Here is a 19,654-nt window from a genome sequence, read left to right as displayed (position 1 = left end):
GCGCGGGGTGGGGGCGGGCGGGGCCACGCAGGGCCTTCCGCCCGTGGCTGTGTCCCCCTGCAGGGGGAGAGCCCTCCATGGAGTCCCCCTGCGGGCTGGCTCCTGGCTGGCCTACGAGAGGCACAGCGTTTGTGGCCCGTGTTTGTGTTGCTTTGGGGGCTCCCTGTAGCCTCTCCCCCACGCTGGTGATCGCATCGGCTGGCAGCCGCGCGCTGAGACTTTCAGAGGCCGGGCCGGGCCCCTCTTCCCCAGCGCCCTGTCCAGAAGCGAGCCCATGAGCCCACGAGCCCCTTCCTCCTCCAGGCCGGCAAGCTGGACCCGCATCTGGTGCTGGATCAGCTGCGCTGCAACGGTGTCCTGGAGGGCATCCGGATCTGCCGCCAGGGCTTCCCCAACAGGGTCGTCTTCCAGGAGTTCCGGCAGAGGTGAGCCAGCGCCCGGGCCCCTCCTGCGTCCTGCTGCACGTGGACCGAGTCTCCAGGGGGCTGCCCCGCAGCAGGGGCCTTCACGAGAGCCGTGTCCCCGTGTCCCCTGTGCACACAGAGCTGAGGCCTGCCCAGCCCTCACACCACCCTCCTGAGCTGCACCCTTGTGCGAGGAGAGACCTCCCTGCTGTATTACCGGGACAGAAGTCATCACCTGGGCGTCTACATTTAGAGGAGCTGTGGAAAGAAATGTTTAAGGGTCAGCTAGAAACGTGGGGTCAGGAACTTTCTGGAAGTGGAGGACAGCCCTGCAGCTTGTGCCGTGTGTGCCCGGATATTGGTGGCACCGGCACCTGCCGTGTCCCCGAGCCCATGTGTGGCGCTGGCTGCTAGCGGGAGGCCATCTGTTTATTAGCCGCTCTCTGTTGCATCCCAGGGAAGGGGAGCATAACTGGGCGGGGACTACAGATGAAGATTCTGGGCAGTCAGCGCCAGGAAGCCCAATCTAAGGCTTGCCCTGGAGAGAAGAAAGCGGCACCGTGGGAGTTTCCACCCCCTTTCCAGAAAATGCCAACCTTAGGTCGTCCAGCCGGGAAAAGAGCAGAACGGGACTGTCCGAGCCCTCTTTCCTTAGTTTGTGAACAGAATCCCACGCCTGCCGAGCCTGGGGCTGGCCCTGATCCCAGGTGTGCGCCGGGCGTGCAGGATGGAAACCGGATGACCGGGCTTCTCTTTCCTCCTTCAGGTATGAGATCCTGACGCCCAACTCCATCCCTAAGGGCTTCATGGACGGGAAGCAGGCCTGTGTGCTCATGGTGAGTGGAGCTGCCTCCTCCTGCAGGGGGTTCTGAGGTTGGACGGGGGCGCCCTCCTGGCTGGTGCGGGTTCGGCTGGAGCGGGTTCTGCTGGAGCGCCCCTTCTGGTTGGGCGGTGCCCATGCTGTGTCACGCCTTCCAGTGTTCCAGGGCCCCGAGCAGCCTGTCTGCCCTCCGCGGGTGCAGGGTGGTGGTCGGGACCAGGGCGCCTGCTGCCACCGCGGGGCCCGGATAGAGTTGGTCTCTCCCAGCTGGGGAACCGTCTCTTGCGTCTTGCTGCCTCTGATCCTCACGCCCAGTGTGGTGGACGGGGCGGTGGGTCTCGCCTGACGCTACCGGAATCTGTGTGGCTAGCACTCGCACTCCCCTTGTGCGTGGCGTAGCGCACTCTCTGAAGCCGGATTCCCCATGTGAGTGTGACAGCCCCACAGTGACTCAGGCCAGGCTGAGCTGGGGCCTGGGGCCCACCCAGGTCTTCCTGCTCCTGGCCTCCCGCTGTTTCTGGCAGGTCCGGGGTTAGCAGCCACTGCCTTTTGTCCCTTTTTACTTTAGAATCTTCCCAAGAATCAGAGAGGATGGGCTAGCAGGGAGAAAAAGAGAAAAGAAAAACATCCAAATTCCTATGGTGTGCAAAGCCCACACCTCGCGACAGGGAGGCCGAGGTTCAGGAGGGGGAAGGGACACGCTTCTCAGTCAGTGGGAGGGCAGGGCAGGGCAGGCGGGCCTGCTCCCTGTGGGCCCCCTGCCACCGTGGTGCCCCGGTCGGCTGCCGGCCAGCTGAGCTGTGTTCTCCTGCAGGTACCTGCAGTCCCTCCACCCCCCCACCCCAGACTGCAGGAGAAGCCAGGGTGGGGAGGGGAGGTGCCTGCGTGCTGTCCTTCCCCTGGGCCTCCCTCCCATCTCACACCACCCAGGCCAGTTGTGGTCACCAAGGGTCCCTCAAGCCCCACTTGCAGGGGGTCTACCTGGGGCTGTCCCAAGTCCCTTCTCCTGAGACAGACAGCAGAGAGGCCTTGCCTGTGGGCATGACTGAGAGCCCGGCTTTGGCCTGGGGCTGCCCTGTGGCAGTAGCGACAGCGTCTGCTCATTCCTGCCCTTCGTTGGATGCTTGAGTCAGGACTAAGCGCGCTCCCTGTGTTCTCGTAATTCCCACAGCCAGCAGGGGGCGCTGTCATTTGCTTTAACTGTTAAGTTGCCGCGTTATTCCCATTTTGCAGCTGGGGCAGTTGGCCTTGCAGAGGCTAAGGCCAGGGTCCGCTAACTAGCATTCGACGCAGAACTATGTCGTAGCGTCTGTGGCTCTTGGCCACCTCTGGCTGGAGGGACCTCCGCCGGGTGTGTGTGGAGCGTGGCTCCAGTGTGCAGAGGCGGGAGGACGGCTTCAGATGCCCCTTACCTCGGGCTTCCGTCTCTCCCGCGCTCGTCGGGAGCCCACCGTCCCTCGGCTCTCGTCCCACAGCCCTGCTCTGTCTCTTCCGGCGTGGGGGGCTCCTGGGACTGACCACTGCCTCTCGTAGCCCTCCCCCATCGCCTGCTCCCTTCCCGTCTAGATCAAAGCCTTGGAGCTCGACAGCAACCTGTACCGCATCGGCCAGAGCAAAGTGTTCTTCCGCGCGGGCGTGTTGGCCCACCTGGAGGAGGAGCGGGACCTGAAGATCACCGACGTCATCATAGGATTCCAGGCCTGCTGTCGGGGCTACCTGGCCAGGAAGTGAGTCCCAGGGCACCCCCCCCCCCCACGAGGCCCGCTGCACCCCGCCAGCCAGCCGTGCGCTGGGGCACTCGAGTGCCGGGCTGTCCTGGTCCCCTCTGCCGGGGCTTCCACGTCCAAGAAGCAGACGTGAGCACTTCCCACGGAGGCTTAGCGTGACCTGCTTGGGGGGGGGGGGTCTGCGTGGGTTCACCATGCTGACGGCCCTGCTCGCTGGATCCTCATGTGTCACTCCGGGGGGACAGCCCCAGGCCTGCCTGCCCCCGAGGGGCCCGGCGTGCCCAGGCGCGGAGGCGTCTTGAGTCCAGAGCAGCTCCGCACGGCCTCTGGGCCCCTGCGTCCTTTCTCCGATCACACGTTCCCAGTGTGAGCTCCGGGCCCTGGGAAAACGAACGGGCCTCTCGCTGCGTGGGTCCGAACGCCTCCAGTCGCCACCCTGCGACCCCCTTTGGGAACGCCAGCCAAAGGCCGCATGCAGGGACAGCCGAGGTCACGGCCTCACTCAGAGCAGGGTCTCTGCGGTTCAGACGGGGCCGAGTAGAGGGGGCGGTGTGGTGACCCAGACCCACTGCAAGATCCGTGACGTGTGCGTCACACAGCTCATACGTGGGAGAGCCAACCTCTGCCAGCAGGGGCCGGTCCCCGGAGAAGCGTCAGCGGGCAGACCAGAGCTGTGCGGAGTGTGTCTCCCGCACGCTGACCGTGTGCCCCCCCCCCCCACAGGGCGTTTGCCAAGCGGCAGCAGCAGCTGACGGCCATGAAGGTCCTGCAGAGGAACTGCGCCGCCTACCTCAAGCTGCGGAACTGGCAGTGGTGGCGGCTCTTCACCAAGGTGGGTGCGCGCCGGCACGCCGGGGATGCACAGGCCCACGCCGGCCTCTGTGAGGGCCCACTACCCCCACGGCAGTTGGGCCCTGTGGTCCTTGGCCTGCTGGCCGTGGCCGTGGCCATGGCCTGCTCTGGGGCTGGGCTGGGCTGGCTCAATGAGCAGCTCCCGCCAGCAAAGGCTCCGGACTCTGCAGCCCCACGCCCTGCCGGGGCCCTGCCTTCTCGGGAAGCCACCCTGAGGCGTCGTACACAACCAGGCTGGCCCTCCCTAGCCTTTTAAAAATTCCCTTTATTTCTAAGGTTGTTCAGCTTGCTTTTTGTTTATCGTATATAATATGTAAGAACTTTTTTAAAAAACGTATGAAGCAGAAAATGGAAGTTCACCCAGAATTCCCTCACCCTGAGCCAGCAGCAGTGAGTTCAGTGTTTGTCCTCACTCTCTTCGCCCGGTACATCTCAGCTGTGTAGACCACACGCATTCCCGCATAGCTGAGCCTTCCCTCATGTAAACAGTCTTGTATTCCGCATTCTCCGTTTAAAATTCCTGCGCGAGCGTGGCCTTCGAGATGTCCCGTTGTTGTGGACGTCCTCGTGCCCGGGGATGGCCGCCCCGGCATGGCCGCCCCGAGATGCAGCGGGCAGGTCGGCGGCCTGTGGCCCGCAGACCGCCCTGACGTCCACCCCCCGTGGCTCCTCCTGGTGTGTCGCGTGGCCTCGGCCTCCAGCGAGCTGTGTCTCTCCTCCCCAGGTCAAGCCGCTGCTGCAAGTGAGCCGGCAGGAGGAGGAGATGATTGCCAAGGAGGAGGAGCTGGTGAAGGTGCGGGAGAAGCAGCTGGCGGCAGAGAACAGGCTCACGGAGATGGAGACGCTGCAGTCTCAGGTGGGTGCTGCCCCCTGCTGGCCACCGGGGGAGGCACGTTTGCTGCCCCAGGTGCCGGAGGAGCAGGGTGGTTAGTCTCTCCCGGGGTATGCGTTGGAGGCCGGCTGGTTCTTGGAGGTCTTGAGGACACGGTGTCTGGAAGGTGCCCGGGAGCCCCGGAGCCCCGGGAGGAGGGTGCAAGCGCGTGCTCTGCGCTCCGTGTGCCCGCTGCAGCTCATGGCAGAGAAGCTGCAGCTGCAGGAGCAGCTCCAGGCAGAGACGGAGCTGTGCGCCGAGGCCGAGGAGCTCCGCGCCCGCCTGACTGCCAAGAAGCAGGAGCTGGAGGAGATCTGCCACGACCTGGAGGCCCGGGTGGAGGAGGAGGAGGAGCGCTGCCAGCACCTGCAGGCCGAGAAGAAGAAGATGCAGCAGAACATCCAGGTAGCCGGGCCCCGCCGACTCGGGACGGGAGTCCCCGCCGGGCCCCGCCCACTCGGGACGGGAGTCCCCGCCGGGCCCCGCCGACTCGGGACGGGAGTCCCCGCCGGACCCCGCCCACTCGGGACGGGAGTCCCCGCCGGACCCTGACCCGGGACAGGAGTCCCCGCCGGGCCCCGCCCACTCGGGACGGGAGTCCCCGCCGGGCCCCGCCCACTCGGGACGGGAGTCCCTGCCGGGCCCTGACTCAACGTGGGGACAGGAGTCGGGCTTCTTGCCAGGCCCCACCGACTTAAGGCAGGAGTCCCCGCCAGGCCCTGACTCGGGACGGGAGTCGGGCTCCCCGCCAGGCCCCACCAACTCAGGACAGGAGTCCGGGTCTGCGTGCCCGCGCTGCCCATGGGCACAGCTGACGGGCCTCCCCCAGGGGCTGGCTGTTCCATCCGGGCCTCTCAGCTCTCCCTGCGCTCTGCCCTCCCCGGCATGGCAAAGGCCGTTCTGCCTCCCTGCAGCCCTTGCTCTGGGACCTGGGAGTGGAGGGCCGGCAGCCCTGTCCTCCACGCTCTGCCCAGTGGGAAGCTGGCTAAAGGGGACCCCCAGAGCAGTACTGCGGGCGTCTTGCCTGGCACCCCAGCTTCAGATGCGTGACCCCTCCTGCAGGGCTGGGCTGCATCCCGGCCAAGCTGCCGGGCTCGCAGAGCCACCGTTCCCACCCTCTCTCCGGCTCCCGGCAGGAACTGGAGGAGCAGCTGGAGGAGGAGGAGAGCGCCCGGCAGAAGCTGCAGCTGGAGAAGGTGACCACGGAGGCCAAGCTGAAGAAGCTGGAGGAGGAGCAGATCATCATGGAGGACCAGAACTGCAAGCTGGCCAAGGTGGGCCAGGCGCGCGTGGCTGCCCGGGCGGCCCCCTCCCGGAGCCACACGGGGGGTTCCCCCGAATGAGCGGCCCCAGGGAGCTTCGCCGTTGCCCCGCAGTCGAGCTCTTCGCTGGCTTTTGAGACGAGTCAGGCCCTCCGTGTGGCACTGTGCATCTGTCCCCTGCGGAGCCGGGGCGCCTTGGTGGCTTCGTGCGGCAGGTCCCGTGCTCCTGCAGCCAGGCCTCGCCTGTGCCTGCTCCTGCGCTCCTGGGCCGGCTGCGCTCTGAGGAGGGCTGCGGCGTCCTGTGCGCTCCCGCTCAGCCTGGCCCGCCCCCGCCCCTCAGGAGAAGAAGCTGCTGGAAGACAGGATAGCCGAGTTCACCACCAACCTCATGGAGGAGGAGGAGAAGTCCAAGAGCCTGGCCAAGCTCAAGAACAAGCACGAGGCGATGATCACAGACCTGGAAGGTGAGGGCGTGGCCTGGGCCGCCTGCCGGGGGCCCTGGCTCCCGTGACCCAGCGCTCGGCTGCTGCCGTGAGGCGCGAGATGGCCAGGGCACGCGGCAGCACCTGGTTGCTCTGGCTGGTTCCCAGGAATCGTGGTTCAGAGCAGACCCTTGTGTCGCCCGCTGTGCCGCACTCGAGCTGCTGGGGAGACCGCAGGAGATGGTGGTTGGATGTGGGCCAGGCTCGCCGGCCCTGCCTCGTTTCCTGTGTTCTGGGGACTGTGGCGGTCAGGAGGCCTCGGTAGAAGGCCTATGGCTGGCTGAGACCCCCAGCCCCTTGAGAGGCGTGGACAGCTCGGGGAGGGAGAGAGCCTGACACAGCTGGAGGAGCCCCGCGCCCGGCTGGTGAACGTGGGGTGGATATGGGCTGCCGGCCGGCGGCGTCCTCCCCAGCCTAGTGTCCCAGCCCTGCCAACCCCTCGTGTGTGTGTGTGTGTGACGGGGAGGAGTCTGCAGGACTTGGCCTTCCAAGGCGTCCCGGAGGGCAGGACCACCAGGTTGACAGACGTTTGACACCAGCAAGTGTTAAGGAAGCTGTAGATGAGTCAGAAACACACCCCCCCCCCCCACCTGCTGCGTGCCCCTGACCCAGCAGTGCCATCCGGCGCTCGGCCTTGTGCACTGAGAGTCACACACCTGTCCCCGTGGGCTGGAGAAGGAAGCTATGGTGTGCCCGCAGGGCAGAGCAGACAGGCCCGGCAGGCACCGGACCGCACGTGGCAGCGCTCTTGTCCCGCATCCAGGGGTCAGGTGTGACTGGCTGTGTGTCGCGAAGGCCTCTGGCCCTGGCTGTGTAAGTCGTTGAACACAGAAGAGCTGCAGCCGCTGAGGTCCCCCCACCCCCACCCCCAGAGCGCCTCCGCAGGGAGGAGAAGCAGCGGCAGGAGCTGGAGAAGACGCGCCGGAAGCTGGAGGGAGACTCCACCGACCTCAGCGACCAGATCGCCGAGCTGCAGGCGCAGATCGCCGAGCTCAAGATGCAGCTGGCCAAGAAGGAGGAGGAGCTGCAGGCCGCGCTGGCCAGGTGAGGCCCGGGCTCCCACGTGGCCGCCGGCCAGAGCACGCCCTGCCCAGGCTCGCCGCGCCAGCGAGCGCGAGCGTCCCCTCCGCTGCGGCTGCAGAAGTTCTCAGGCACCAGCGGCACAGGCTGGGGTGCTGGGGTGCTGGGGTGCTGGGCGGCTTTCTCCTTGGTAATCCAGAACCACCCACAGCTCTGTCTCCCGCCCACAATACTTTCTTTTTAAAAAAATTCTTGGCTATAGGCACACATTTGTTTAAAAAAGCAGACTTGATTTTTCTAGTTTTAGATTCATTGCAAGATTGAGCAGAACATACAGACTTCCCATCTAAACCCTGCCCGCCTCCCCCACGCACGGCCTCTGCCGATGTCAACACTCGGTGAACCTTCAGTGAGACAAAACCATGCAAAGCCCACAGCTCATTGCCTGCCACTTAGTTGCCGTCTGATGGACTGTAGCTTTTTAGAGTATTTCCTTTTTCGTGTAACATTTTAAAGTTAATTTTTTTGAAAATTTATTTACTTGAAAGCCAGCGTTAAACAGAGAAAGAGAGAGAGAGAGAGACAGGCAGACATAGAAGGAGAGGCAGAGAGAAAGGTCTTCCATCTGCTGGTTCACTCCCTAATGGCCACAACGGCCGAGGTGGGCCAGGCAGAGCCAAGCACCAGGAGCTGCTTCCTGGTCTCCCACACGGGTACACAGGCCCAGGCACCTGGGTCATCTTCCTCTGCTCCCTCGGGAACATTAGCAGGGAGTAATGGGTCAGGATTGGAGCAGCCAGGACTCTAACCAGCACCCCTGTGGGGTACTGGTGCTGCAGGCCATGGCTTTAGCCTGCTGCACCACAGGACAGTGCTGGCCCCATTGTGTGTGTGTGTGTGTGTGTGTGTGTGTGTGTCATTTGGAAGGTGAAGGGGTTTCTCTGAGGTGTTCCGGGTCTGGGATACCTCATGTTTCTGCTGAGAGCCACTGAACTGCCATGATGTACCTGCATAGACAGCGCTGGCTGCCCCGCTGCCCCTCTAAGGCCTCTCCTGCGGGCGGAGCCCTGCAGGGGACACGGCCTCAGGCTGACAGCGTCTCTCTGGCAGAGTGGAAGAAGAGGCTGCCCAGAAGAACATGGCCCTCAAGAAGATCCGGGAGCTGGAATCTCAGATCTCCGAGCTCCAGGAGGACCTGGAGTCCGAGCGCGCCTCCAGGAACAAGGCCGAGAAGCAGAAGCGGGACCTCGGGGAGGAGCTGGAGGCGCTGAAGACAGAGTTGGAGGACACCCTGGACTCCACTGCTGCGCAGCAGGAGCTCAGGTGTGGCCTGGGGCCGCCTGGCCTGGCCACGAGGGCGGGGGGCCCGGAGCAGTGCTGCACACGGCTCACCACGTCCAGAGAGCGCGGAGCCGGGCCTTCCTCGGCCGTTGCCCTCTGCCTAGCAGATCTGCGGGGAGCGTGGCTTTGGAGGGCGCAGCGAGGGTGGGCTCTGAGCCTGTACAAGGGCCTGTAGTAGCCGAGCAGGGGGCCGGTGGGGAGAGAAGCTGCAGACGGGGGCTGTGCCGGGAAGGGCTGCCGGGTCTCGGCCTCCGCTCTGAGGGGTTTTCCCCGTCCAGGTCCAAACGCGAGCAGGAAGTGAACATTCTGAAGAAGACCCTCGAGGACGAGGCGCGGACCCACGAGGCCCAGATCCAGGAGATGCGGCAGAAGCACTCGCAGGCCGTGGAGGAGCTGGCGGAGCAGCTGGAGCAGACCAAGCGGGTGCGGGGCCTCCCCAGCCCCTGCGGGCGCAGCCGGGCTGCTTTCAGGGGAGGGGCCTCCTGGTGACCCTGCACTCTGCGCTCTGCCGTGCCGCGGCCAGTCCCGCAGAGCAGTGCCGGCATCAGACTGCTCAGCCCCAGACAGCGCCTGTGTTCCTTGGGGCAAAAGTACCCCGTGCCTCAGTTTCCCTGTCTGTGCAGGGGGACGATGGGTTTGTCTCATGATTACAGGACTTAGAGTCGTTAATCTGTGTGAAGCACTTGGGCAATGAGGGCATAAGGTGTCCGTATGTTGGGGTTGTCATTAACAACCCGTCAGAGCAGGTAGCGTGGAGGAACCGGTGGGTGTCAGAGGGCTTTGGTGGTCCGGCTTCCACCTGCAGAGTCCCCTCTGGAACACCCCCAGCAAGTAGTCAGCTGGGGTCTCCCTGGAAAACCCCAGGGCCGTGTACCCAGCTGGTCCCCAAGTCCTGCCTCCTGTGCCTTGCAGAGCTCCATGTCTGGTGGTGGCAGCTGGGGAAGTTCAAGGCTCTTCCACGTGGGGCCTAAATATATTCTGTCTCCCTTCAACTCCTGCCCAGGGCCCAGTTTACCCTTGACCTCGGCTGATCTTCCCACAGCCCCGTGGTCTACTTGGTGCAGAGTAGAGTGCGATTATTGTATTTGCTTTGTGAACTCTACTTTGTTTCTAGATATTGAAATTTTTATTTCTTCACTTGGGAGGGAGAGAGCACTCCAGCTGTTGGTTCAGTCCCCAAACATGTACACTGGCCCCGGCTGGGGATGAAGCTGGGTAGCGGGAGCACCATCCAGGTCCCCGCGTGGGTGGCAGGGATCAACTCTGGGGCCGTCACTGCTGCCTTTCGGGGCTTGCAGGAAGCCAGAGCTGGGAGCTGAACCCAGGGACTGCTGGGGAGGACGTGGGTGCCTTACCCTGTAGGCCAAATGTCTGCCCCACTTCTGTGACTTAGAGAATGCCATGTTACTGTTTGAACAGCAGGTTTCTGAGGGGCTCTGTTGGAAGTCAGGTGCCCTCGCTGTGTTGCAAATACTGCTAGGGTCGTGACAGCCACAGTAACACCCAGTCTAGCACCTTCCCTCTCCCCAGCCAGCAGGGCTTGGGGGGGAGTATTGTGAAGGTAGGGATGCTGGGCGGAGCGAGGATACACAGCCCTTATCACCGCCAGTGGAGAGCAGAGGACAGGTGGGGCCGGCTGGAGCCCACGGAGTCCAGGGCTGGACCCAGCGTGGGTGGCTCTTCCAGTGGCGTCAGACAAACCAGCCACGCAGCGTCCCTGTTAACATCCTCGCCCCCCGCCCCTCCTCGCCCAGGTGAAAGCCAACCTGGAGAAGGCCAAGCAGACCCTGGAGCACGAGCGAGGGGAGCTGGCCAACGAGGTCAAGGCCCTGCAGCAGGGCAAGGGGGACTCCGAGCACAAGCGCAAGAAGGCGGAGGCCCAGCTGCAAGAGCTGCAGGTCAAGTTCAGCGAGGGCGAGCGCGTGCGCACGGAGCTGGCGGACAGGGTCACCAAGCTGCAGGTGAGGCTTTGCCGCCCCTCGCTCCCTCTCCTCGTCCCCTCTGCCTCCTCACACTGCCCACCCAGCAGGACCTCCGAGGCCCGGCACGTGACCCAGGCCCAGCTTTGCCAGAGCGCTCGTGGCCGGGCTCAGTCGCCTCTCCCCCTGCCCGTGCAGGTGGAGCTGGACAACGTGACGGGTCTGCTCAACCAGTCTGACAGCAAGTCCAGCAAGCTCACCAAGGACTTCTCTGCGCTGGAGTCCCAGCTGCAGGACACCCAGGTGAGGCTGCAGTCCCCCTGGGAGGCCCCTGTGCCCGCGTGGCGGCGGCAGCTGCCAGAGTTTTGGGCCTTGGCAGAGCGCGTCTGCTCGCCCGTCCTCTCTGGTGCCCCACCTCCCAGCAGGCCTCTCCGTGACTGGCCCATCAGGCCGAGGGCCGAGGTCCCCCCGTGTGGGTCGTGCACGTGGTGCGTGTCCTGACCCCGGCCCTCTGTCCCCACGAGCAGGAGCTGCTGCAGGAGGAGACCCGGCAGAAGCTGGGCCTGAGCACCAAGCTGAAGCAGATGGAGGACGAGAAGAACTCCTTCAGGGAGCAGCTGGAGGAGGAGGAGGAGGCCAAGCACAACCTGGAGAAGCAGATCGCCACCCTGCAGGCCCAGGTGCGAGGCTCCGCAGGCCGTCTGGGTGCCGGCTGGGCTCGGCCCAGAGTCCCTGGGGAGAACGAGAAGTCCCGAGAACCTCGCTGGGGGCTGTAGCGTGCCATGTTTGCCCGGCCCTGGCTACCAGTTAGCATTGCGTCCATGAGAATGGAGGCCCGCAGCCATGGTGGTAGCCGTGTCCGGTAGCAGTTGGGTTAATGTCGTGGTGCTGTCCCTGCTAGTGCCGCCGTGCCAGGTGACAGCCACGTTTCTCCACAGCTGGCTGACGTGTCATGCTGTGTGTTTTATTTGCATTAAAGCCTTACGAGACGGAGGCACAGGGTCCTCTGAGCTGTGAAATCGATGATACGGATACGGATACAGATAGGGCTGCTATCCGAGAGTCTGTCTTAGACTACCTTGTCGCAGTCAGGATGGGCTGAGTCCACTCCAGAGTCTGGGTGGGGGTGGCCGGTGTGCGTGTGTGGTCGCAGTTATGTCTCCAGGTGCATACGTCTCCTGCTTCCGGCACACAGCACCCTGAAGGGCGTGGGGCCTGACCCTGGCAGACGGGAAGTCGGGGCACCCTCCTGTGGGCTCAGCCTTTGTAGAGCGAGAGCTGGGTGCAGATGGGACCCAGAGTCCTCCCCTGCTCCTTGCACGGACAGAGGCCCTCGGCAGAAGCCCTGCTTGTCCTGACCCTGCGGCAGACGCGGGTGATGAGGGGACCACTTGGCATAATGGCGTGGGCCCCTGGGTGTCCTTCATGGCGAGGCCAGCCTTCAGGAGCCCCGGAGCCGGGCCTGTTACCTGCCCAGGGGCCCTCCTGGGTGCCTCCTCACTCCGTGCCCCTGCCCAGGTGACCGACATGAGGAAGAAGATGGAGGAGGGCGTGGGGTGCCTGGAGACGGCAGAGGAGGCGCGGCGGAAGGTCCTGAAGGACCTGGAGGGGCTGAGCCAGCGGCACGAGGAGAAGGTGGCCGCCTACGACAAGCTGGAGAAGACCAAGACGCGGCTGCAGCAGGAGCTGGACGACCTGCTCGTGGACCTGGACCACCAGCGCCAGAGCGTCTCCAACCTGGAGAAGAAGCAGAAGAAGTTCGACCAGGTGCGTGGCGGCCGCGCGGGCCTCCCGCGTCCCCTCCCTCCTTCCGACGCTGTCAGGGCGGGTGCCCGGAGCCCCCGGAGCCCAGCTGGCTGACGAGCTGGGAAGAGCGCGATGGGAAGGCTCGGGACGCGTCTGCCCGCTGTTGGGTTCTGTGTGTTTTCTGTACTGAGCCAGTTTGACTGTCATCTTACGTTTTTCTTGACGTGTGCTTGTGTCTTCCCCTTCCCACAAGACCCGAGTCAGCTCAGGGAGGTGAGGACTGTGGGGCCGGACGGAAGGATAGCATAGACAGGGCTCAGGAAGCCGCGCCCGGCGCCCGCGGCTCTGCACACGGGACGTCAGTGTGCGCAGGTGGCCTCTGGCTGCTGCGCTCTCCTCACCAGCACGGCTGCTGCAGGCTGCACCCTCTGGTCCTGACGAGGCAGTGAGGAGTAGGGCGAGGCGACGGGAAGGCGGGGGAAGATGCCACAGGGCCGCGGCTGAAGGCGCCGGAAGAGGGGGCCGCGTGTCTGCCTGGTCTTAAGACGAGCGCCAACCAGATGTTGAGAAGGGCCAGCTGCCACGTCCTCGGGGCCCACTCTCCCCGGAGGGCTCTGATGGAAGCAGCCCCATGAGGCGTGAAGGCCGTTAGCACTGAAAAGTTCAGTCGCTGCTACGAGGTGGTGGTCAAGGCAAGCCCTGCCCTTGTCCAGCCTCGAGGACACACTGGACGGCGTCACATCATCCTTGGAACCAGCCGCGTTCCGAGGCAGCAGCCCTGCACCTGCGCGCCCGAGTTGGGAGCCGGGGCCGGGCTGGGGTGCCCACGGTGGCCCACAGCTCTGGGCCTCACGGTGCCCACCTGCTTCCCAGCTCCTGGCGGAGGAGAAGACCATCTCGGCCAAGTACGCAGAGGAGCGTGACCGGGCCGAGGCCGAGGCCCGCGAGAAGGAGACCAAGGCGCTGTCACTGGCCCGGGCCCTGGAGGAGGCCGTGGAGCAGAAGGCAGAACTGGAGCGGCTCAACAAGCAGTTCCGCGCCGAGATGGAGGACCTCATGAGCTCCAAGGACGACGTGGGCAAGAGCGTGAGTGCAGGGTCGCGCGGGCTGGCGTGGGCAGGCACGGGCCTGGGGAGCGGCGGCGGCCCCCGCCCTGACCGCACTCGCCGGCCCAGGTCCACGAGCTGGAGAAGTCCAAGCGGGCCCTGGAGCAGCAGGTGGAGGAGATGAAGACGCAGCTGGAGGAGCTGGAGGACGAGCTGCAGGCCACCGAGGACGCCAAGCTGCGGCTGGAGGTCAACCTGCAGGCCATGAAGGCCCAGTTCGAGCGGGACCTGCAGGGCCGCGACGAGCAGAGCGAGGAGAAGAAGAAGCAGCTGGTCAGGCAGGTGCGTGTGCGGGGCCGCCCCGGGTCCCGGCAGGCCTCTCCCTCCTCCCTCCGCCTGCCCGGGGGCCAGTGACGGGCTCGCTGGTTCCGGAGCCCCGTGGACGCCACGGGGCAGGACCGAGCACACATGGGCGCTTCTGCAGGTGCGGGAGATGGAGGCAGAGCTGGAAGATGAGAGGAAGCAGCGCTCCATGGCGGTGGCCGCCCGGAAGAAGCTGGAGATGGACTTGAAGGACCTGGAGGCGCACATCGACTCGGCCAACAAGGGCCGCGACGAGGCCATCAAGCAGCTGCGCAAGCTGCAGGTGAGGGGCGGGGCTGGGGCTGGCGGGGCTGGCGGGGCTGGCGGGGCTGGGGCTGGGGCTCGGCTGCACACAGGGGCCTGCCCAGGGGAGCTGCGAGTCCATTGCCCTGCTCAGGTCCAGGTCAGGGTGCTCCTGGCCCCTCTCACAGTGGGCACGTGGAGGCCGGGGTACTAGTCTGGAAGCAGACAGGACAGACCTGGCCCTGCCGTGCCGGTGGGGGAGGCAGTCCCGCAGGCAGGATTCCAGGGGGCACAAGCCCCTGACACAGGCTGGCCCTGACGGGCAGCGGGCAGAGGCTCCGAGAGGCGGCCCCGGCACTGTGCACGTTTGTGGGAGATTCTCTCCCAGCGATGGAGAAGATGCGTGAAAGCCAGCTCCGAGATGGCCCATTGTGCCACGTGAGCCACGCACGGTATTGGCGAGGCCCCCAGCACGGCGCTCTGACTCCTGGTGGCTTTTGCAGCTGCCGGCGTCCAGCCAGGCACAGCCAGGGTCGTGCCCTTTGTCTCGGGAAGTCCCAGCTGCGCAGTCGTCTGCAATAGAGAACAAAAGCTACCAGGGATGTCTGTAGCGAGGGCATAGAACAGGGAATAACAAAAGCAAACCCATTTCCCGCCCTCGAGTTGGTAGCCTGCAGGCCGGGCCCCCGGTAGTGAGTGTGCGTTCCAGGAAGTTCCGGAAAGTCTGAAAGCCTGGGCTGGCACAGACACGGCGCTGCACACCGGCGACAGTGCACTGTCCAGACCCTCGGTCGGGAAGGTGCAGGCAGTGTAGGCTGACGTTGTCTGCGTGCACAGCTTTGCCTTTGACAGTCGAGTTGGCTAAATACGCCGCCAGGCGGACAGCCAGCACCTCCCTGCTGGCGAGGTGTCCCGCTCGGGGAGGGAGGGTGGCGGGCGGCCGTGCGACCCTGTGCTCCCCACGCAGGCCCAGATGAAGGACTACATGCGCGAGCTGGAGGACACGCGGGCCTCCCGCGAGGAGACCCTGGCGCAGGCCAAGGAGAACGAGAAGAAGCTCAAGAGCATGGAGGCCGAGATGATCCAGCTGCAGGAGGTGAGCCGGCCCGCAGCGCTCGGCGTGGCCAGCAGGTGGCAGCCGCAGCCTCCAGGGCAGGGCCAGCAGCGCGGGCCCTGGTCCATGGGTGCACGGGCCCTGGTCTATGGGTACACGGGCCCTGGTCTATGGGGGTGATTCCACGCATCCAGGGTTCCCTCCAGGGTTTTGCTTCAGAGCAGGGCTCCCTGGGGTGATGAAAACGTGGGTGGGGTGAACTTGTTCCCCGTGAATCGAGGCGTAGTGGAAAGAGCCCGCCCTGCCTGACCAGGGGGAGATGCCTGGCCATCGTGGAGGCACGGTGGGGGGGGGCCTGAGCTCTTCCACAGTGTGCGGTTCGTGGCTCCCGAGTGCTGCAGAGGCACCAGCACCGAGCACCTCTGGCCGTGTGGGCTCCCTGCGGGGCCTGGCGGGGTTCTGAGCTCCTGGGATAGGGCTCTTGTAAACACGTGGTGCTCAGCTGTGCCCCGAGAGGGAGGAACCAGCCCGCAGCCAGGGGAGTTCATGAGAAAGGACTCCGTGGGAGGAGACAGGCTCAGGGGCACTGCCCTGTGGAGAGGAGGGGGCGTGGCGTGGTGACAGTGCGGTCCCAGCCGGGCACATCCGGGTCCTCATTGCAGGAGCTGGCTGCCGCCGAGCGTGCCAAGCGCCAGGCCCAGCAGGAGCGTGACGAGCTGGCCGACGAGATCGCCAACAGCAGCGGCAAAGGGTAAGCCCGGTGAGGAGGCAGAGGGGGCCGGGACGTGTCCCCCAGCCCTGGCGGGCCCTCTCAGCTCTCCCCGCCCTCCCCAGAGCCCTGGCGCTGGAGGAGAAGCGGCGGCTGGAGGCCCGCATCGCCCAGCTGGAGGAGGAGCTGGAGGAGGAGCAGGGCAACACCGAGCTGGTCAACGACCGGCTGAAGAAGGCCAACCTGCAGGTGGGCGGTGGGCCCAGGCCTGCTGCACAGTGGTGGGCCGACGCTTAGGGACGGACGGGCACCTGGCACCCCTACCGTCTCCCCGTGGTTCCCCTGGGGGTTGGGGAGCACCTGGCGCGTCGCTTCCCGGCCTCGCGGGGCCCAGCAGAGTCCTGCCCGCTTCGCGCCCCGGCGTGCCTCGTGGTCACGGCCCCTCCTGCCCACAGATCGACCAGATCAACACCGACCTGAACCTGGAGCGCAGCCACGCCCAGAAGAACGAGAATGCGCGCCAGCAGCTGGAGCGGCAGAACAAGGAGCTGAAGGTGAAGCTGCAGGAGATGGAAGGCACGGTCAAGTCCAAGTACAAGGCCGCCATCACCGCCCTGGAGGCCAAGGTCGCGCAGCTGGAGGAGCAGCTGGACAGCGAGACCAAGTAGGTGCCCGGCCGGGGTGTCCCCGCGCGGGTCCTCCCCACGCCGGCCACGGGCCAGCTGTCTCCTCCATGCTGGGGAATGGGGGCTCGGGCCGCACCTCTGAGGGGGGGGGCCCTTGGTGGCTGTCCACGTCTTGCCCCCCGGACATCCATCTGTGGGCTTAGCAAGGCCCACACCTTTGGGATGAGTGGGAGTCAGGCGGCCCCGGACCCGTGTTCCCTTTCCTGACTTCCCGTCCCCAAGCCCGTTCATCTGTCAAAGGGACATCGTCACCCGCCCCTGCTAAAGACAAAGCGCGCAGTGGGTGTGCGGTGACGGCGAGCCCTCGGCATCAGGCCCCCTGGGGGTGGGCGCCATTGGGCCGGAGGGGCGGGGGCCGGAGTCCCTGAGCCGTGTCCGCCGCGCAGGGAGCGCCAGGCCGCCTCCAAGCAGGTGCGTCGCGCCGAGAAGAAGCTCAAGGACGTGCTGCTGCAGGTGGAGGACGAGCGGCGCAACGCCGAGCAGTACAAGGACCAGGTGCGCACAGGCGCGGGGTCGGGCGCGGGCGTGGGCGGGGGCCGAGAAGTACAAGGACCAGGTGCGGGGCGCGGGCACAGGGCCGAGCAGTACAGGGACCAGGTGCGCGCGGGCGCGGGCGCGGGACCGAGCAGTACAAGGACCAGGTCCGCGCGGGGCTGCGGGCGCAGGTGCGGGTGCGGGGCCGCCCGCCCGCCTAGAGCCCTCACCGGGCCCCTGCGCCCCTCCGCAGGCCGACAAGGCGTCCACCCGCCTGAAGCAACTCAAGCGGCAGCTGGAGGAGGCCGAGGAGGAGGCGCAGAGAGCCAACGCCTCGCGCCGGAAGCTGCAGCGTGAGCTGGAGGACGCCACCGAGACGGCCGACGCCATGAACCGCGAGGTCAGCTCCCTGAAGAACAAGCTCCGGTGAGTGCGGCGCGGCGGAGCGCCAGGCGTGCGGTGGGACCGGGAGGCGCCTGCGGGGATGTAGGCTGGGGCAGAGCTCAGCGTGGAGCCTTCATGCCGGCGTCTCGAGGCCAGACGGCTGCAGCACCGGCACCCACGTGTTCTGCGACAAGTGTGCACGTCCTGCTCGCCTGAGAGACACCTGCCCGCCCGGACGGCGGCTCCAGCCGTCAGCTGCTCCCTTCCCCACTCAGCGTGGCCGCGTCCCCCACTGACCTTGATCCTCTGCCCTTGACCCCCCCCAGGCGTGGAGACCTCCCGTTCGTCGTGCCCCGCCGAATCGCCCGGAAAGGCACTGGCGACTGCTCGGACGAGGAGTTGGACGGCAAAGCCGATGGCGCTGAGGCCAAGCCTGCTGAATAGGCACCCTCCCCCAGCCTCCCCGCAGCACCCCCTGGGGCCTGCCGTGACCCCGACTCCCCCAGGCCTTGTCCAGGGCATTGGCTTCCTCTGCTGCAGCCCCTCCAGCTCCCCCTCCCCCAGCTCCCAGATCTGATACCAAAGAGTCAGGGGCCTGGGCCCAGGCCTGGGCGAGAGTGACCCACGGGGTCTCCGGCCCTCTCTCACCCAGAAGCACAAGGTGGTGAGGTGGGGGAGGCAGGCCGCGGGGGCGGGCAAGTGAGTTTTCTATGAATCTATTTTTCTCAGACTAAAGGAGTTTTGATAGCCCAGCCCGGAGCCGCGTTGTCGCCTTCCCCACCTCTGCCAGCTCTCCCCCTCCTCCCTCCTCCGCTGTTGGCAATCACACGCGGTGACCTCAGCCCTGCCCCAGCGGCTCCCCACTCCCGTGAGCCGGGGTGGTCCGGAGGAGCAGGCCCAGGGGCCCCACCTCTGTGCAGGGCACGGAGTGCTGGGGCAGGCAGCGCCACTGTCCCGCCGTCCCCTCGCCCCTTCGAAGACGTCTCAAGTGCAATGCCCCTCCCCTCCTCCGCCAAGGGCAGCGAGGCTGCGGGCCCGGTGGGAAAGGCCGGCACTCCTGGGGACCAAATGTCTTTAACGGTGAAGGGACTCGCCAGAGCGTCAGCGTGGGCCCGCGGCCCCGCCCACGGCCGCGCGCCCGCTCGGGCACCGCTCGCTCAGCCCAGTCAACTCTGCCACCTGCTCGGATTTTTTCTGCAAGAGAAAGTTTTCCTTTTTTCTGCCCCTTCTTGTAATAAATGATCGAATTCCGAGTCTATCACTGCCTTTCCTTCGGAACCGTGTTTAGAGGAGAGTAGCTCGTCCTGCACTGGTCTACACTGGTTGCTGAATTGACTTGTATTCCTAACTGTTCTGTATATGCTGCGTTAAGACTTACTTAGGGCAAGAAGGCATTTTTTTTTTTTTTTTTTTTTTTTTTTTTTTTTTTTTGGAAAGGACACAACTCAACAAATCATGAAGCCTGTATCCAAGCCACATATGCCTGCAAAGCTCTGAATTCAGGTCCCAGCGCTGGCACAGCAGTGACCAGAGCGCCACCCCTCCCCTTTTTTATATAATGAAAGTGCCTTAGCATGTGCGCGGCGTCACCACTACGTCAGCCGGTTTACGGAGACTCCCACTGAGCACCACAATAAACAGTACCATGTGCTATGAGCGTGTCTGTGTCGTCGCGGGGGCGGGCCACCGTGCTGCTGTGGCAGGCACCTGCGCCGTGTGTCGCGGGGGCTTCCCATACCCAGCAAGGCTGGGTGCGGGCGTGGGGGCGGGGGCGGTAGAGAGAGACCGGTGGGCAGGCTGGGGCAGACTGAAGGTGCCGGCAACACCAGTGGCGGCACTTGGCTCGTTTCTGTTGGTGAGCACCTGCTGGACGTGCGACACCGGAGGGCCCAGGGATAGAGACGAGGGGCCCAGGCCTGACCCCCCCCCCCAGGCTTTCACAGTCACCTGACAACACCTGCCCTGGGAGGGGCGGGGACAGAGTGCGAGGAGCTCCCAAGTGACTACCTGGAGAGGAGCGAGACCAGCGTGCCACTCAGACCGTGTGCAAGGACAACCCTGCCTGTTGCTCACGTCTAGGATTTTCCATGCGATGTTTTAGATGGCAGCTGTCGCCGTCACCGACCCCGGGGCTTGTCGGGAGAACTCGACGTACGTGGGCATTGCAGGGCGCGGGGGTGTGGTGCCTGTGAGGGCATCCCTGTCCCACCTCCCCAGAGGTCGGGAGCAGGGGGGGTGAAGGCAGAGGTGG

General features: G+C 65.4%; 1 protein-coding gene across 1 annotated transcript in view; it reads left to right on the top strand.

Annotated features, from left to right (window-relative positions):
• Positions 1 to 19,056, top strand: part of MYH9 (myosin heavy chain 9) — an 86,597-nt gene extending 67,541 nt beyond the window's left edge. The window contains exons 17-41 of the mRNA XM_051845941.2: positions 304 to 425; positions 1,171 to 1,240; positions 2,791 to 2,951; positions 3,675 to 3,783; positions 4,528 to 4,659; positions 4,873 to 5,079; positions 5,811 to 5,948; positions 6,277 to 6,400; positions 7,291 to 7,462; positions 8,549 to 8,761; positions 9,058 to 9,202; positions 10,534 to 10,740; positions 10,897 to 11,001; positions 11,226 to 11,378; positions 12,217 to 12,465; positions 13,318 to 13,530; positions 13,620 to 13,832; positions 13,975 to 14,136; positions 15,064 to 15,192; positions 15,813 to 15,901; positions 15,985 to 16,108; positions 16,315 to 16,523; positions 16,932 to 17,040; positions 17,273 to 17,445; positions 17,730 to 19,056. Of these exons, the coding sequence (XP_051701901.2) occupies positions 304 to 425; positions 1,171 to 1,240; positions 2,791 to 2,951; positions 3,675 to 3,783; positions 4,528 to 4,659; positions 4,873 to 5,079; positions 5,811 to 5,948; positions 6,277 to 6,400; positions 7,291 to 7,462; positions 8,549 to 8,761; positions 9,058 to 9,202; positions 10,534 to 10,740; positions 10,897 to 11,001; positions 11,226 to 11,378; positions 12,217 to 12,465; positions 13,318 to 13,530; positions 13,620 to 13,832; positions 13,975 to 14,136; positions 15,064 to 15,192; positions 15,813 to 15,901; positions 15,985 to 16,108; positions 16,315 to 16,523; positions 16,932 to 17,040; positions 17,273 to 17,445; positions 17,730 to 17,847 (3,846 nt within the window). The 3' untranslated portion in view covers positions 17,848 to 19,056. The remainder of the gene's footprint in view (positions 1 to 303; positions 426 to 1,170; positions 1,241 to 2,790; positions 2,952 to 3,674; positions 3,784 to 4,527; positions 4,660 to 4,872; positions 5,080 to 5,810; positions 5,949 to 6,276; positions 6,401 to 7,290; positions 7,463 to 8,548; positions 8,762 to 9,057; positions 9,203 to 10,533; positions 10,741 to 10,896; positions 11,002 to 11,225; positions 11,379 to 12,216; positions 12,466 to 13,317; positions 13,531 to 13,619; positions 13,833 to 13,974; positions 14,137 to 15,063; positions 15,193 to 15,812; positions 15,902 to 15,984; positions 16,109 to 16,314; positions 16,524 to 16,931; positions 17,041 to 17,272; positions 17,446 to 17,729) is intronic.
• The last annotated feature ends 598 nt before the right edge of the window (positions 19,057 to 19,654 follow it).

This window comes from Oryctolagus cuniculus, chromosome 11, assembly GCF_964237555.1.
Source record: "Oryctolagus cuniculus chromosome 11, mOryCun1.1, whole genome shotgun sequence".
Classification (NCBI taxonomy): Eukaryota; Metazoa; Chordata; class Mammalia; order Lagomorpha; family Leporidae; genus Oryctolagus; species Oryctolagus cuniculus.
The sequence above is the reverse complement of the archived record's forward strand: the minus strand, read 5'-3'. Positions and strand labels throughout refer to the sequence as shown.